The sequence below is a fragment of the Panicum virgatum genome, chromosome 7K, assembly GCF_016808335.1.
Source record: "Panicum virgatum strain AP13 chromosome 7K, P.virgatum_v5, whole genome shotgun sequence".
Taxonomy (NCBI): Eukaryota; Viridiplantae; Streptophyta; class Magnoliopsida; order Poales; family Poaceae; genus Panicum; species Panicum virgatum.
In genome coordinates this window covers 28,704,093-28,722,658 of record NC_053142.1, presented here as the reverse complement: position 1 = coordinate 28,722,658, position 18,566 = coordinate 28,704,093, and the positions used below count along the sequence as shown (strand labels likewise).

General features: G+C 53.6%; 1 protein-coding gene across 1 annotated transcript; it reads right to left on the bottom strand.

Annotated features, from left to right (window-relative positions):
- Positions 1–8,521: 8,521 nt before the first annotated feature.
- On the bottom strand, positions 8,522–14,001 carry LOC120640762. The gene is made up of 3 exons (XM_039916680.1): positions 13,848–14,001; positions 13,652–13,706; positions 8,522–9,293 (listed from the first exon to the last, which is right to left on the bottom strand). The coding sequence occupies exon 3, from the start codon at positions 9,261–9,263 to the stop codon at positions 8,841–8,843; it is 423 nt and encodes a 140-aa protein (XP_039772614.1). The 5' UTR covers positions 9,264–9,293; positions 13,652–13,706; positions 13,848–14,001; the 3' UTR covers positions 8,522–8,840.
- Positions 14,002–18,566: the final 4,565 nt, after the last annotated feature.

Sequence of the window (18,566 nt, the reverse complement as noted above, 5' to 3'; positions counted from 1 at the left end):
GTCGATGTCCTCGCCCGGCTTGAATGCTAGATGATCCCACTCCTGTCGAAGCTTCTGCAGTGTGGACTTGCGGGCGCGGTCGCTGCCGCCGCGGGCCGCCGCGATGGCGTCCCAAGCGTCCTTGGCAGTCCTCTTCCCCGAGAGGATGGGGGCCATCTCCCCCGGGACCGCGGCGAGCAGCGCCTCGAGCGCTCGCCGGTCCTCGTGAAGGTCGACGTCGCCGTACCGCACCGCGTCCCACATCTATCGCACCTGCAGCTTCACCTTCATGATCGAAGACCACTCCGTGTAGTTGGTCTTCATCAGCATCGGCCACTGCGTGGTGCCGACGAACGTCTGGACGACGGGGGAGCCGCGGGCCGCTCCGGGGAAGAGGAGTCGTGGCGGACCCTCGAAGGGTCCCGCGTCCTCCTGCTCCACACGTCGGTGCCCGAGCTGGGATCGGAGTCGACGTCGGAGTCGAGGACGGAGGTCGGAGTCCCTGGTCGATGGGCCGCTGTCCTCCCTGGGAGCCTCCGGAGTGGCTTTCGCCGCGCGCAAGGCCGCCACGGCGTTGGCGACCTGGCGCCGCAACTCGGCGATGCGCGCTTCGCGCGCCTCCGCGTTGCCGCCGCCCGCTCCTCCCCCGCTTCCTCCTCCTCCGCTGCCTGCCGCGCGTCCCGAAGCAGCTCTGCCGCTGCCTCGGCCGCCGCCGCAGCAACCCGCTCCGCCTCGCGCCCCTCGCGCTCACGCTACCGGCGTGCCGCGCGTCGCTGCTCCGCCGCCTCCGCCGCCTGCTCCTCCTCACGCGCAGTAGCGCGTCGCGCCCTGCGCCGCCGCGCTGTTGCCTCGTCCTCGTCCGCCACCCTGTGGCGCGAGGCGCTCGAGCCGTGGGAGGAGGCGTGCGAGGCATGGGAGCGGCCTGGCCCTCGAGAAGCCACACCCGGTGGAGGTGCACCGGTTGCCTGCGGCGCGCCGGCCGCCGCCGCCGCCGCCCGCGCCCTGCGCGTCCGCGCCACCGGCAGACCTGCGTGAGCCGGCCATGGGAAGTCGAGGAAGGATGCCGGGAAAGGAAGCCGCTGACGCCCGGCGCCCGCACTGCACCTCTACTCGCCGCGCTGCAGGCCCTGCCTCAGCACGCCCAAGCCGAGCTGCCCTGCTCCTCCATGGATCCGCGCCGCCGGACGAGCTGCTGCCTGCCTGCGCGCGCCCGGCGCCGCCCTGCAGCGCCCCTGCGCCGCGCCGCCGCCTGGGCCCGCACGAGCCCCGCGCCCCGCACGAGGTGCTGCGAAGCCGCTGCCGCGCCGCGCGTCGCCGCACGCTGCGCTACCTGCGCGCGCCCGCGCGCCGCGCCGGCCTGCTCTGCAGCCGCCGGCCGGTTCCGCGCCGGGCTGCCTCCGAGCCCGCCCGCACCGCCTGCCCCGCAGCCGTGTGTCTATATATATATATATATACTTAACACCTAAGCAGCCACATGAGGCTAGAAAAACCTCCGTGTGATCCCATCGATGGTCGAGATCACCCGAGGGGCTGTACTTAGCCCTATCTAGTAGTATAGATAAATACAGGGACACACTACCGTGAGACTTATCTAACATTTAGAACTTCTTGGCGGCTGCTGGCTGGAAATATATTTAGAGGCAAGGTCCAAAAAATGCTATTAGCACCGCTATAGCCTGCTATAGTGTGCTTTTTTCTATTGTAGTGAGCACAGGCGGACAGCGGCAGCTCCACGAAACCGCTATAGCACCGCTAGTCCGCTATAGTCCGCTATTTTGTACATTGATTTTTTTAGCGAAACCAGTTATTGTTTAGTCTTTGTTAGCCATGACCATGAATTAAGGTGTAACACATGGTTAGGAAAGATAAAAGATAACCACTGGAAGACTCGCCTACCTACCGCATTCAAAGCAGTAGACGGAAGTGCGCCTTGCCATAGCAGAGCCCGAGGCGGCTTTTGCCAGATTGCACTGTTGGTCGCATGTTACCAAGGCGCACAGTACAGTCGCTGGCACCGTCCACGCCGCGTATGTCAGACTACTCTGCCAGTTGGACACGACGGCTCGGCTTCGCCCATTATGACGCCTACACGGTAGCCTCGACAGACTACGCCGCAAGCTACATTGCCCAACGGGCGCCTCGCCGATGGGACAAATAAAGACTCCCCTCGGTTAGAGAGTCTACAGGGCGATGAAACGTATCCAAGAAGAGATTCTCAACCGCTGTAGCTCCATTAAAGCTTCCTGCGCAGTATACTATACATTCACGTTAGACCCACCTGTCGGGGTCTAACGCCTTTGTACGCGTCCCCTTGCTCTATAAAAGGGAGACGCTCGTTAGAGAAAGGCCAAGGTCCAGAAGAAGTCTGGGGAAGCATAGGCTTGACTCATCCTGAAACACAAGAGCTATACAGCACATAGTGGACGTAGGGTATTACGCTCCGGCGGCCCGAACCACTCTAAATCCTCGTGTGTTCTTGCGTTCTTACTCCCAAGCTAGATCGGCCTAATCGCTTAGCGCAATCCCGAGTACACCCCTCTGGGATTAGGCGGGTGCGTTCCGCCACCCGGCTGTGGGTACCCTAAAAAGCCCACAACATTTGGCGCCGTCCGTGGGGATCGCGCAAGCATCGGCCGGATCCTTGGTCACCTACTGCTTTTGAGGTTGAGCTCATCCTCTGCAACGACGACGAGAAGATGAAGAAAGGCATGGCGTCTCCTACGCCGCATGCCCTGACACCGAGGCAGCAGTGTCCTTGGTGCGGTGGCGCACGGCAGCGGCGCCTGCTGTGCGTCGCCACAGCGACACCTCAGAGCCGGCGCGGTGCCGCAAAGGGGCGACGCCTGCTTTCCGTCACCCTGCAACACCTTGGTGTCGGCTCAAGGTTTTCTCTCAAGCAACCGCCGGGGGTCTCTTGCGGCGGCGCGGCGTCGGCTCAAGGTTTCCTCTCAATATGGAGCCTGTAGCCGGAAGGATGTCTTTCGCCTTCTCCCTCGCCTGGCCCAAGCCCCCCTTGGAGCTGCTGCAGACAGGCGTCAGCCTCCACCGCAAGACGCGGGGGCCCTATGGCAGCACCAAGGCTGAGCCGGCGAACGACCGCCCTTCTCCACGCTCCGTGCTCGTCCAAACGAGCACCCATCCTTCCGCTGCGCTAGGGCGTCGAGCTGGCTTCAGCTCACTATGAGCGGCCATCGGGCTGGCTTCCGTCGGCAGCTGGCAACGGCAGGGGCACTCCCATTCAAAGCCAAAGAATTTGTTCCCACGCTATCTGAGCGTGGGGCAGTTCTTCTGCTGAGAAGAACTCAGCCAGCTCCTGAGGTGATGCTGGATGATGCTGAACAAGCACGTCCAGGGTGCCTTCGCCCCCAACGACTCAGAAGAACCCCCAAGGTGCCAGCTCCACTACGGCCAGCAACGTGCACGCCTTACGGGGCAGCGGCTGTAGGTTATCACTAGATAGGATTGAGTGTGTTTCTCCTTTGTAATGATTTGGTGCCTACGTGTGGTCCAGAGCGGTAAAGGTCCGCCCTTGTAAACTGGACCTCTGGCTTCATCACACAAACAGGCGACACTAGCAAGTGGTCCAGAGCGGTAGAGGTCCGCCCTCGTAATCCCGACCTCTGATGTATACCACGAATCAAGCAATAAAGGAGATTTGCTTTCTCAGTCCTATCTTTACATTAACCTGATAGCACTCGTCCGTTCAGCTTGCATGTTTTCTTTCTTCCGTCCGGAGTCTTTTCTTTTGTTGCTAACGATTCAAATTGAGTTGCTGGCTTGTGGTCAGGTGGGGACACCCCTTATAGCTGGAAGGCAGTTCGGACCTCTAGGGACCTGCTCAGGAGAAGTGGTGCCCGTATCCTGGGGTAGAGAAGCTCCGCGTAGCTTAGCCTGGTAATGTACCCTAAGCCTACGTACTTCACTGCCCTATTACGAGTCCCCTAGTATCCGAGACTGCTGTCCCTAGAGGTCACGGGCTCCTTTCTAGTATAAGGCCTGGTTTCCTACACCTTGCTGCAAGGTCCGGTGGCATAATTCATGGGATCGTCAGCAACGACTCAAGTCCACTCCGGTGGCCCGCTCCGGCGGAGACCGCTCGCCACGGTCGACTCAAGTCCACTCCGGTGGCCCGCTCCGGCGGAGACCGCTCGCCACAGTCGCTCCAAAGTCCACTCCGGTGGCCCGCTCCGGCGGAGACCGCTCGCCACGGTCGCTCCAAAGTCCACTCCGGTGGCCCGCTCCGGCGGAGACCGCTCGCCACGGTCGGCTCAAGTCCACTCCGGTGGCCCGCTCCGGCGGAAACCGCTCGCCACGGTCTCCAGGAGCCGGGTCCGGGGATGTGATTCTCGCTCCCTGGGCGGTCCGAGGTCCGTGTAGCCGCTTGGCTTGGTTCCGTACCCCAAGCCTACACCTACGCCGCCCTATGGAGAGCGCTCTAGTACCTGAACCTGGCAACAGGTGATCCGGCCTCCAAGGGGTCCGAAGCACCCGCTCTCGACATGAGCACACCGACACAACCAAGTTGCGTGGAAACACATCATGATGGTGGCCCCACCCGCGGGTTCGTACCTCTCCCGAGGTGGGCCCGGGGGCCACTGTCGGTACCCCAGGACTGGGGTACCCCCTCTTGCTGTGTCTAGGCAAGAGTCTCGTAGTTATCCTTAACTACGCCCTGACGGCCGAGCAGTCGGACCCCTGTGGTCCGGAGCCCTACTCTCCCGGCAAACGGCCCCGGGCCCGTTCCCCGCTTGGGGAGGGTCTGGTGACGCCACGTGTCTAGGAAGGAGGTAGCCCTCAGCCAAAAACAGCTGGGGGCCCCGGACCTCCCGCGGAGCCCCGGACCTCCCAGAGAGTACCGGACCCCCGCCGGGTCCCGGACTCCCATATACTATCCGGACCCCTCAGCGGAGTGGAACCGGCACCCCGCCTGGGGCTGGTCCGGAACCGCCACGTGTCCGCAGGTGCGGGCACACGCGCAGTGCCGCGTAACTTCCACTGGAAGACTCGCCTACCTACCGCATTCAAAGCAGTAGACGGAAGTGCACCCTGCCACAGCAGAGCCCGAGGCGGCTTTTGCCAGGTTGCACTGTTGGTCGCATGTTACCAAGGCGCACAGTACAGTCGCTGGCACCGTCCACGCCACGTATGTCAGACTACTATGCCAGTTGGACACGACGGCTCGGCTTCGCCCATTATGACGCATACACGGTAGCCTCGACAGACTACGCCGCAAGCTACATTGCCCAACGGGCGCCTCGCCGATGGGACAAATAAAGACTCCCCTCGGTTAGAGAGTCTACAGGGCGATGAAGCGTATCCAAGACGAGATTCTCAACCGCTGTAGCTCCATTGAAGCTTCCTGTGCAGTATACTATACATCCACGTTAGACCAACCTGTCGAGGTCTAACGCCTTTGTACGCGTCCCCTTGCTCTATAAAAGGGAGACACCCGTTAGAGAAAGGCCAAAGTCCAGAAGAAGTCTGGGGAAGCATAGGCTTGACTCATCCTGAAACACAAGAGCTACACAACACATAGTGGACGTATGTTATTACGCTCCGGCGGCCCGAACCACTCTAAATCCTCGTGTGTTCTTGTGTTCTAGCTCCCAAGCTAGATCGGCCTAATCGCTTAGCGCAATCCCGAGTACACCCCCTCTGGGATTAGGCGGATGCGTTCCACCACCCGGCTGTGGGTACCCTAAAAAGCCCACAACACCACTACACACCTCTGTTAAAGAAAAAGCAACTCAAGACTAACTGTGTACATTATATTCTTGCCAATCAAGGCACTGCCTTCGCGTTGCCGTTGGGGAGGGTATAGGGAATACTGCACTTACCCACACCCATACCCAAAATGCAATTACCCATTCTATACCCTCCCCAAATTTATCCACACCCATTTGTCCATACCCATTGGATAATGGATAATTAATTGGATAAAAATTAAAACCTCAAACACTTTCGTGGACTCGCTACACAGAATGCTAAATAAGTTGAAAATGAACAAGAATTGATATCAATTAATAGCCAAATATACACAAGCTTAGGGGGAATTTGAAGAACGGACGCCACGAGACACAATTCAGTTGCAGAACAGATCTTGGCAAAAAAATAGAAAAAGAAAAAAAAATGAAGAATCCTTTGCATCTTATTACGAATAAGTACCAGATTGAAGATGCAAGTGGGATGTGGGCTGTTGAGCATCCGCTACCGCTGCCTTGCATCTGACCGATCAGTACCAAATCAAACTAGCTCGTCACTGGTTGCTTGCTCTCGGCCGTCATCGTTTCTTCTCATCCTCCCATCCACTCGAGCCTAGGGTTTCCCGCATGCAGAATGGAGTTTGCAGAGGCATCCTAGCTTTGCGCGAGATCATGCTGTGGTGGGATCTTGTCTGCTTGTACTGGTGCGAACATGAGGAGTGACGCAGAGAAGATTTGGCGATCGCGGAAAAGACGACGAGAGCTCTTGCCCACGAACTGACGAGACGAGACGAATGGACGGAGCTGCGGGCAGCGACGGGGATACCCTCTCCGTACCCTTTCTTCTACGGGTAATATCCATCCCCTACCCTCATACGAACGGGTAAACTATTTTGCATCCACACCCTACCCATTTCACCGGATATGGATTTGGGGAACGGGCACGGGTACCCAACGGCAACGCGACACTGCCTCCAACGGCCAAACGCATACGGACAATATATCTGAAGCATTCCAGGAATGTTCATTGCCCGTGCTATAATATGCAGCCGCGACCATGGCCAGCGCTGCGAGCAACGACTTTTAGGGGCACAGAGACAAGGGATTCGATGAGGTGCATGCTGCGTTGGCACTTCCCACCTACCCGTCAATTGTTTGTTTGTGACGATGACCAGTGCGGCTGGTCATGCATGGTCTCGTGTGCCATCGTCGTCAAAGTTAATGTATACTATATAATGTGAAAATATCTCTAATGGAAGTTTAGAGGTAAAAGCTTAAAAATCTCTTATTTGTTTGGTGGGACGGGAAGTTTTAATGGATGGCGAATTGGAGTTTGGATAGCCAACTCCCATCGAATACTTGTAATGTGATGAGAATTGTGTTTTAAGTGAAAGATCGATGCATCACAATAGTTCTATCTTGACTTATGATACAATTTCTCATTCCAAATTAACCCGTTCATAATTCCCATGTTGTTTCCCATTAATGAGAATAGGCTTGTGATGAGAATTGATATTCTGTTGGAGATGCTTTAACCAAACAGAAAATAAGAGTTCTTTCTTAAATTTCTCATCTTAATTATTATCACAAGGCAAATATGGGATTTGGACTAAAAGTCTATATAACTTCCTCTTTCTACTCCCACTCGTAATTCCCATGTTGTTTCCTATTAATTGCCAAGCGCACTGTAAGAGCTCCATGAACTAGTTCTCTACAAGTAATGAGCTAAATGTGACATTCTAGAGGAATTTTTTGGGCTAGGTAAAAAAATGTTATCTTTTTCTTCGGTTCGAACTTGACCCAATCTGAGCACCGCTTTGATTTTTTTTTTTGGCCAGAGCCCAATCCTAGTAAAACCTGAATTTTTATGAATAGTTTTCAGATGGAGTCAGGTTGGGCTGGGTTTTTTTTCTTGGGTTCCAGGTCAAAAAATCGGCCTGTGCGCGGTCTAATTTTTATGTCGGATCGTAAATTTCAACCCGGTCCCGGTCTATGTATTAATCGGGTTGGGTTAGATTTTATTTGAGCAGGTCTGGTCAGGCGGTCCATGATCAGATCTATCCACCACAACACTTCATTTTGATATTTTTCTATTGCTAAATGTAAATGTACAGGTGGGACGGGATACTTACAAGTGCGGAGAGAAACAAGATTTACAAGATAGGGGAGAGGGATGGGGAAAATTATCAATGATCGTGTTATGCATGATGACATAAGTTGTATTGATTTTCTTTCTAAGTGTGTCTTGATCTTGAAAACATGATCTGGTTCACAAATTAAATAAGTTCAAGATGAGCCTGTCGAACTCCAATTTCTCAGTCCAAATCCTTTGGAACTACAACTACCAGGTGGCGGCAAAGCTCTCTCTCTCTCTCTCTAGAGAGAGAGAGAGAGGGAAATAATGGAGTTGACAAAAGCTGGAGAGCGAGCGTGTAGGGACGGGGACACGGTGGTGAGCGGTGGCGGACAGAACAGGCCACATGATGAAAGGTGGCGCGTGTCGCGGCGTGCCCGCGAGAGAGAGAGAGAGAGAGAGAGAGAGAGAGAGAGAGAGAGAGAGAGAGAGGGAAATAATGGAGTTGACAAAAGCTGGAGAGCGAGCGTGTAGGGACGGGGACATGGTGGTGAGCGGTGGCGGACAGAACAGGCCACATGATGAAAGGTGGCGCGTGTCGCGGCGTGCTCGTCGCCTGCCTCCCCTACATGCGTCGGGATTGCCCATCTGCTGTTCTGCTCCCGTGACAACGCGTAGTACGTGTTAGTATTCACTAATCTATTCAATTCACTTGAATCCAATCCACCTCTCAAGTCATTTTCTTCTCCTCTCGAGAGTCACAAAATTATGATCCAGGGATAGCACAAAAAAAAGCACACTTATAACGCAAGGTTAACAGGCATCAGTACGAACCGAGCCACAAATAAAACCAAATCACTCTCCAAGCCTAAACAAAGCTTGCCACAAATGAACCTATCCAACTAATCAAGCTCGTTTAATTAATTACACTTGCAACTCGATCGATCGATCCATCGATCTATCATCAGCTAATCTTGCTTGCTGAATCAGTAGGGAAACAATGGGATCATCGGAGGAGCCCATGCATCCAGATGAGGATGAGATGGGTACGCAGCTAGCTACTCCGTAGCAGGCTAGCACTACTACTAGCAGTGCGGCGTGGAGCTGACGAGCGGGAAGTCCTGCGGCGTCATCCACGCGTAGGTGAAGCGCACGGCGCCGCCGCGGGGCGCCAGCGCGCGGCCGCCGCGGAGCAGGCAGCGCTCGCCGTCGACGGCGCGGATGGCCCGCGGGTCCACGGCCTCCACGCTGCTCAGCCCGTAGCAGCGCACCACCACCCGCGACTGCGCGCACCGGCACGCGTTCCGCACCTCCACCGCGTACTCGGGCTTCCCCTCCACCGTCCGCCCCGTCGCGCGCTGCCGCACCACCAGCTCCCCGCGCCGGCACCCCGCCGCCGCCGCCGGCGCGCCCGCTGTGGCCGCCGCCGCGGCGGCGGCGGCGGCGGCGGCGAGGGCGAGGAGGAAGAGGAGCCGGAGGAGCTCCGCCGCTGCTCGTGGTCTCGCCATGGCACTAACTGGCTCGCCGACTGGTAGCTTCTGCAGGTAGCGTGAAGAAGATTGGAGGCGCTGCGGCTATTTATTTATCCACACTGAAGAGCGACGAAAAAGTAAGCGTCTGCGTGAACGTGGTGAGTCGCTGGCGACGGGGACAGCGCAGGTGCTGCTCGGCGGGCGGCATGGGCGCGAGAGCGAGAGCGAGAGAGGGGGGGGGGGGGGGGGGGGGGGCGCTCGTGCCCGTGCGCCCATGGTCCAGGGGGGGCGGGGCCGTCCGGTGGCGACACGAGCACGACAACGGCCGTGGATCCGTGGATATGGCTGTGGGACTCACGCAGCGCATGTGAGCTCGCGTCCACATACGCCGCGCCGTATCGGCAGGCAGCTTTGCTTGCGGCTATGGCAGAATAGCTCGGCGGTGGCACATGGGGTGCCTGCAGATTGCGGCCGGAGGCGGGCGGCGGCGCAACACGGGCGACCAGGTGGACATGCGAACGACTCCTCTGATCAGCATGCGCACTACGGTGAGATCGCTACGCTGAATGAGGTATACTTACTGTATACACTCTAGAAACAACGCCCTCCGAGCGTCTGCCTTTCCGTGAGCCCACGCGTGTCCCGCGATGCCCAAAAAAAAGAAGAAAAAAGTGCGCGGAGAGAGGCGCCCGACGCAGGTCCAAGAATCGTCGTCGCCAGCTGCCGCAGGTCGTCGCCTGTGCTGGAGGCCACCGCACAAGGCGTGGCGAGGAGGCGGCGGTAGCGGGTTGGTGAGAGCGGTGGAGGGGAGCTCGAGGAGGAGGGGGCTGCGAGGAGGCGGTGGCGGCTGGCGAGCACATCACGGGCCCGCCAAACCCATCGGTCGTCGCCGCCGCGTCCCGCTCCGCCGCCGGTGCTTCGCCGGATCCAGGGCCCTCCTCGCCGGATCTAGGGTCCTCCTCGCCGGATCGGGGCGCCGCCGCTGTGGGGGGAGAGGGGCGAGAGCAGCCGTCGCTCCGAGCCGCGCCGCCGCCGCCGCCGCAGGTTACGGAGGAGGGAAGGGAGGAGGCTGGGCGCGTGGAGGCTGCCGGCGCCATGTCCGCCCGAGGGAGGAGCGGATCCGCGTCGGAGAGGGTCTGCCGCCTTCGCCTCCGAGCTCCCCGACGCCGAGCTTCGCTGGGCCCTTGCTCCTCGCCCCGCGCTGCGCCGGAGTCGGGGTAGGGAAGGGCCGCCGCCGCCGTTGGGGTAGAGGAGAGGCGCCGCCGCCATTTCTGCCTCCATGTGTGCTCCCCACGATACGATCTCCACCACCAATAACGCGTTTGTGCTAGCGGTCGAGCCACCGCACGCCGGTCGAGCCCCAGGCCGCCCGCTCGCTGGTCGAGCCTCCGTGCACCGGCCTCACTCTGGGTCCTGGCCAAGGCCGCGTGCGCCAGGACATGGGGCTTGCCGTGCTGCTGGAGCCGGGGCCTGCCCAAGCCGCCCATCCCTCCTCGGGCCTAACCACGCCGCAACCCGCCGGGCCTGGCCGAACCGCTCCAGCTCCTGCCTCGGCCTGGCAGTGCCGCCGCCCGTCGGGGCCCGGCCACGCCGCCACTTCGTCCCACGCGTCCTAGCCTGGACGCACGGCGGCCGGCGGTGGCGTCCGGCCCACTCTGCCCGCGACGGCGGCCCCTGCTTCCTTCTGCCCGCGCCGTTCCCCAAGCGCTACTCCTGCTCCCGGCCAGAGAGAGAGAGGAGTTGACGGGAGAGGCAAGAGAGGATAAGGCATGGTGAGTGGCTGAGTGCTTCCTCGAGGACATAGAAAGAGACTTTGAAAAAAATCAACAAGCCAAGAAATTATTTTATTCCCGTTGCGTGGTTTTCACTAGAACCAAAGCTGCCCTACTAGTTTTAGATTGGGACACCACCTGGAATAGAAAAAGAACCTGCCTTTTAATTCCAGATGGTGGCTCCAACCTGTATTAATAGGAGATCTGCCGGTAATGGTTGAAGCCGTAAGAAAGAAGCTCTCCAGGAAGAACCAAACGGATAGAGATCTGTGTGAGGGGATCGGAGAGAGAAAGTTGTGTAGGGACGAGGGAGGAAGAAAAGTTGCTATCGTTGAGCCTGTTTGGTAATACAAATCGTACAAAAACCACACATACAAGTGAAATACTTTTACTTACTCTTATTTCTATACACCATGAAAAAGGAGGGCTAAGAGCGCCCTGGAGAGAGGAAGTCCGACGCAGGGCATGGATTCGACCGATACGGAACAATCATCTCATTCGTATCCTGAGGAGAGGAAGCCCGACGCGGGGCCCATAAGCAACAATCAATCTATTTCCACACCCTCCGGTGTAATTCTCTTCCTGCTCTATACGCATACATACCCATTAAAATACTAACAATTTTACTCCATATTTCCAAATGGTCACGGCGTAGCGCAATTGATTATTATTACCCGCGAGACTCGTAGTTTTATTTTCGGTTACCGCAGTTCGCTTCTTCGTTGGCACTGGCAGCTGCTGGTCCTCCGCCGCTTGTCTGTTGTCTCTTTGACCCTGCCTGAGCTTGACGTACGCGTCAGTCTTTGCTGGTTGGTTTATACTAGATGAGATCGATAATCTCACTCTTCTTGAGGCAACAGGTCGCGCATCGTCAACGAAGGAGGAAGCAGAAGAGGCCGCAGCGAGCGCAATGATCTCTGCAGCAAAACGTGATTTTGGTGGTGTTGTTGTTGACTACAATTTCATTGAGGCACAACGGCTGCAGAAGGAGAATGAACATCTACGCCACAAAAATCAGTTCCTTAGTTCCGGATGGGTTCAGTCACTCGGCCATTTGGAAATTCTTCAGAAGACGTTGGAAGGCATCACTCTTGACGCTGTTGATGGCTGTCCGAGATATTCAATCAGTTTGCTTGCTGATGGAGCTGCTGTCTGGGCTGCGACCGCCGCGGTTCAGGAGCTGTCCAGTGAGGCTATGGATGAGAGCTGAGCCCGTGGCCCAGTGCAGCTGCTGTTTTGGTGAAACAGAACGTGCAAGAATATTTTGGATGTTTGTAGCTTTGTAGTATAGTTTAGGTGATGGGGAACGCTATGTGTGAGGTCTTGTTATGTAATATACTATGTATGTGCAGGCATGTGTTTGGCTGCACTAATCTTTGTTGTGGATGTTTGTTGAATCTCAATGTACGGGAGCATTCTTTTTATGTTTGGAGCTGCTGTCTAAACATGAGCATGTCATGTAGTAAGTCACAGGCAAGAAATAACCTTCTGATCTTTATAAAGCAGAGATTATAGAACAGAGTTTGAGCCTGAATGATTATAGGCAACACACAGCTTACTTGCTTCAGTACAGGTTCACTAAGATATTCCTAGGCATATATCACTGCGTTGCATAGCAGCACAGATTCCTTAGAACATCAATTGCAGTTGCAATAACATTTCTTGCCAACTAAAGACACACAAAATCGAAACCAGCAAGGATAGCTCGGTATGTTGCTGTCCACTATCATTTCCATCTCAGAAGGTGCTTTAGGTTTTTTGCTGCAGCAACATGCCATGCTTCCAATATTGGTTTCCATCACTTTGTCTGCCAAGCTGATGCAAATGTGACCTCTGAAACCCAGTCTGGGTCACTGTTGTGAGTGGCGCCTCTTGGTGGGGCAGCCCCAAAAAATAGTGGTGTTGTTATCCTACAGCGGTAACCTCCAAAAGGAAATGCTATGCCAAAAGAAAGGGTTATACCGTGTTGGTACTGTCTCTGCAAAAGAGTCCATCGGTAGATGGTCAGGCTGTTCTTGTCTCTGCAACTTTAAGATAGAGGGCACCTAGGACGCACATTTCTTTCACTGGAAGGCACACCCTCCCTGGCACGTCACCGAGAAGGACCAGGGACACCCATCTAAATTTATGGGCTGGGAACAGAGCTAGGAATACGTAAGGGCAAGCACAAAACAGGACGGGAAATATAATGCGCCAGAGATCTGCAATCCGTAAGCTAGGAAACTAAGGCCGTGTTTGGTTAAATTCCATGAAATTACTGTAGCAAATCAACCCCTAATTACCGTCATTAGATTCGTCTCGGAAACTTATACTCATCCCTAAATTTTTTTTGCAAATAGACTACATTTAGTACTCCATGCGGACGTTCGTCTTTGATTCGTCTCGGAAACTTATACTCATCCCTAAATTTTTTTTGCAAATAGACTACATTTAGTACTCCATGCAGACGTTCGTCTTTTTGTGTAAATTTGATGTGACCGTTTACCAAACACGGCCTAAATAGCACTCAGAGTAGCATGGAACATAAACAGGACTATAACTGGAAACACACTTTGATCGCACACAAGCACAATCAACGGGAACTGAGGAAGAAGCTATGCATAGATGAACAGCCGTAAGGCAGGAAGGCTCAGTGCAACAGGATGAACGTACCCATCGAGCTGTAGTAGAAGTTATCCGACAGCAACGCTTCCCACCGGCAAGGCACCTACGCATCGCACGGGCAGCATCAGACACAGATCGAGGCAGATCGAAGCAGCCAGTAAACTCAAACGGATAACAATGGCAGAGCCAACAATAATGGCAGGAACAGCCGAAGAAACAGGGTAGGCAAATGAGCAGGACTAACCCGACGCGAAGAGTAGAGGCAAGCTTCGTGCGATGCTCCAAACAAGGGAACCACCACGCCGAAATCCCCCGCTTCACGGACCGCCGGGGACAGAGCGGGCGCCGAGAAGAAGGCACGGAGGCGCGGCACGGAACAGGGATGACAGGGTCAGCATCAAATCTGACAACGGCCGCACCCTGCAAATGATTTAAAGCCTGTTCGGCTGGCTGGCTGGAGCGGCGCCAGCGCTGGCTGGGCGCGTGGGTGCGGTGGCCTGGGTAAGGAATGGAACTAGGAGAGTGGTCTGTGAAGTTCACTGACATGTGGGGTGTCGTCTCCGTGGGTCCACGAGTTCATTGAGAGAAAATACCTCCAATACATGTCACTGCAACTTGCTCCTACCACCACACCTCCAGCCGCGGCTGGCTTAGCTAGCCAGCCGAACAAGGCATTAATCACCGAGATCTGGAACGTACCGCAAGGCCGGAGTGAAGAGGAGGAATCGCGGCGAGAATCGGAGCGGCCGGAGTAGGGATGCGCCTGCGGCGGCGGCCGGCCGGCGCACCGCCGGCGTCGGCGCCCGCGAGCTGCCGCCCCCCCCCCACCCCGCCCCTCGGGAAACCCTAAACCGCCTCCACAAGACGACGGCGAAAACGAAAAGGGGCGGATGGAGAAGCGGCGGCGGCCCACGACGCCATGGTAAGCGGAACCCTGTCGGACCCACAGGAAGGGGGAGGCGGTGCGGGAGTCTCGGCGCGGACATTCCGTGGAACCATTTTTGGAAGACCACTGCAGCGGACGACGAATGCCCCCACACGATAGCGACGCTCCGCGGCGGGCCGGCGCAGACGCCCCCGTGAAGCGGTTGCTGGAAGGCCGCGGCGGCAACCGACCCTGGTGAGGGCCCGCGGCAGGGAACGGCAACGAATCGAGGAACCGCGTCGGGCGTCTCTCGCCACGCGTCGGTACGCGGAGGCACAATCCCTCCACGGGGCTAAACTCCAGGGTGTATAGTATATACTGTATGTATGTTCTTCACTGCTAGATATCTCATCATCTTTGGCAAGGTAGTCCAGATAAGAAAGAAAATACCGCTTATTAGTTAAATGGGATATTCTCTGCGGCCCTAAAGATCAAGGGAGCTATGGAGTCATTAACCTCAAGGTACAGAATAAATACCTTTCAAACAAATGGATAATTAACAGCAAAGGCATGTGGAGGTCTTTAGTCAGAAACAAATATTTGAGCTCAAAATCTCCCACAAGTCCAACCTAAACCGAATGACTCTCATTTTTTGAGAGGGTTAATGAAGATTTAAAAAAGATCTTGGCCTGTGGATCCTTTGAGATTAAAGATGGAAAAAAAAGAAGATTTTGGGTGGACACTGGGTGGGCCAAAATCCATTCAAATATCACTATTCATCAATTTACAACATATCGCCAACCACATCCATTAGTAGTGAATGTGTTAAGTTCAGAACCACTAAACATTTTGTTTAGAGGGCATTGGTGGATGTAAACTCCAAGAATGGCTTGACCTGGTAGCTAAGACAACCAACATCAATTTAGTTGAAGGAAGAGATCATTTCAGATGGAATATTTATAAACACGGGATCTATGTACCTCCACAAGATAAATTAACATGCTCCATTTCACCACAAACTGATTTAGAAATTAAAAATCTCTCTCGAGATAAAGATCTTCTTTTGGTATGTCTAAAGAGAAGTTATCCAAACAAATAATAATCCAGTGAGGAAGAATTGGAAGAAAAGTTTGAAGTGTTGCTTCGATAATTGTAATGAGTCGATTACACATCTCCTCTTTGATTGTCACCGTGCAAAGGAGATTTTGAAAATAGTCTATTTTGCTATAGGGTTAATCCCGCCAAGATCGATTTTCTATATGCTAGAAAATTGGATCTCAAATTTTAATAATAAGAAGAGGTGTGTCGTATTGGTGGGGCAACTGCATTGTGTAAGTGGCAATATATTTTCGGGAGGAATGGGGTTTTCTTCCCCGTTTCCTCATCTTTGTTGTTCCGAGTAACTGATCAGGGAAGCTCAGGGACGTGAGTAAAAGTGCTAGCTCGACCCAAGCTTAGACGACAAAACTCTGAAGGCGGTGTTGGTGCAAATTTAGATCCAACACACAATTGCACTAGCGCCGTTGTTCAGACCTGGTCTGACCGGTTAGGATAGATGGTCAAACCGGCCTTCGTTGGAGGGCCAATGAAGATCCGACGAATGCTTGCCAGGAGGAATCCCGTCAGGGTAAGCGCACGCAGATTTGTTCTAGGGTCGGCAGGCCACCTTGAACGTGTTCAAACATCGTTGAGATGAGAGAAGAACTGTAACGAACATTGCCCCATTTAGGCCATTTCGAGTGATTTTGGTGATTAATTGACAATGCAATCAATGGAACTAATAGTTTTGTTGAGTGAACGTTTCTAGATCTCAGAGATGAAGTAAAAAGCCCTAGCAAATCAAAATACGAAGAAAGAACTTAAAAAATGTTGAATTGAACGAGTTCTACATAAATCAGCTGCACCAGTTAAACTGACGCCCCCCATCGGTTCGTCCAATGGTCAACAGTTACACCGACGCCCTAGCAACGGTGAAATTTGTGGCGCCAAAATGGGAACAAGTCAAGATAGCTCTTAGGCACCGGTTTAACCGACGGCTCAAAGACAAGCATCGGTGCAATCACCGTACTATTGCCCAGAGACGATGTCAAGTGTGCAGGAGCCGAGTCTTCAGCACCGGTTGTACCGATGGTCACCGGAGCAATGCGTCAATGCAATGACATCAGCTAAAAAAGATCAAGTGCAACGGTTACATGACGATCAAGTACCACCGATTTAACCAACACCCAAGCATCGGTTTAACCGATGGCCACAAGTGGTGCTGCAGCTTTGTTAGAGTAGACAACAGCTACTAGTTTGTCCAGAGTGACCGGCTTAACTGATGCTATACCATCGGTTTAATAGATGCCTTCGCCATTTGAACGGCTAGTAACGGCTACTCTGAGTTGGAGGGCTATATAGATGGGTACCCCCAGCAATTTGAAGCTTGCTGGAGTTGCTAGAAGTCATACCCACATCCAAGAACACCTTCCAGTCATCCAAGAGCTTAGTGATCAAATCTTTAGTACTTAGCATATCTTTGAGAGTGTTAGTACTAGGTTAGCTCTTAAGTGAGTGAGAGAGCAAGGTATTGTTGCCTTGCGCATGATTCTAGAGTGGACCAACAAGTGTATCTCAGTGCGCCGGCCCCTTGGAGTATTACTAGCTCGCCGGCAAGTCAACGACCCTCTGGCTTGTTGTGAAGTGATGTCGACAACCTTGTGCGGGGGACGTGGAGACCCCCTTCTTTTGTGGGCAAGCTCCTTAGTGGAAAATGGGGTCAAGACGATCGTGATTGTGTTCACGGAAGAGATTTAATTGCTGGGAAACACTACTCTTCGTGAGTGCTTCAACAACATGAATGTAAGTGTGCCTTTGTGGCTAATCGAACCACGGGATAAATCTTCATATCGAGAGTTTGTTTCCTCTCATCCCCTTTTTACGTTTCCGCATCACTTATTGCATTTTGTGTGCCTTTATATTCTTAGTGTAGTATCTTACTAGGATTGGCTATAGGTTGCAAAACTCTTTTGGGATGAGGATTTCACACTAGAAGAACCGTAGTTGCACATGTAGATAGTTTGATTTAGTTCAAGTTTTGTGCAAACTAGTTGGAGCCATAGGTTAAGGATTTTAAGTTGTCTAATTCACCCCCTCCCCCTCTTAGGCTAGAGCACCGATCACTTTCAAGAACAACAAATACAGAGGTTGGAAGAGCTAGAGTTTGTAAACGACAAAAAGTAATAGAAAGTAATAACAAGTAATAGCTTGATATGTTTTTGATCGATATTGGATGCCCTCAAATGGCGGTAACCCTTTACATTTATAGGGAGGGGAGGTCTTGCTCCATTAAAAGTTGAAATTCTAATTAATTTCATATTAAAATACAAAACCTAACTCGGACTGGGCTGTTTGGACCGGTCTGACCGCCCTAGCCAACCGTTCAGACTGATTTAGGTCAAGTACGTCTTCTTGAAGTCACATAACTCTATCATCCAAAGGTCAAATTGGGCGTTCTGTATATGCATTTTGATCATCTCGACGAGAGCTACGCAATGGTGAAGTTAAATTTGGATTTTGACAAAGTCACTCAAAACGGTTTAACCGTTTGTGCATAGATGGTACCTGCGAATGTCGAAGGACCATGGGAAAATGTTTGGAGTCAAGTATCGTGACCATGATTTCTTCCGTGGGGAGGAGGACTTCTGGGTGTACTTCGAAAATTTATATCACATTTACCATCGACAAGCCCTCGACGCCGCTATCATCACCATTTGAGTTTTGTAAGTATCACTTACCTCTACATTAATATTTTTTGTTAACAAGAACATAATTATATGTGTGCATTATAAAATTTCTATTGTATCATTTAGACAGGAGACCCAAAGAAGCCGAAAACATGGATGGCACCATCAGATTGGCTTCATGTCTCCTTTGCTAGTCAACCAGAAAGTGCTCAATGAAAATTACAAGGAAACGTGCGAAAACATGTACGATTCATTGACTAGGCAAAATTACAAATCCTATATATTCATACCATACAACTTTGGGTAAGCCTTGGTTGACTCAATCCTCTGTTATATTAATAAATAAATACTAAGTCGTCTAATGCATGTATGT

Excerpts from the sequence above, each read along its gene's own strand:
- LOC120640762 (XM_039916680.1), bottom strand. The coding sequence starts at position 9,263 with ATGGCGAGACCACGAGCAGCGGCGGAGCTCCTCCGGCTCCTCTTCCTC.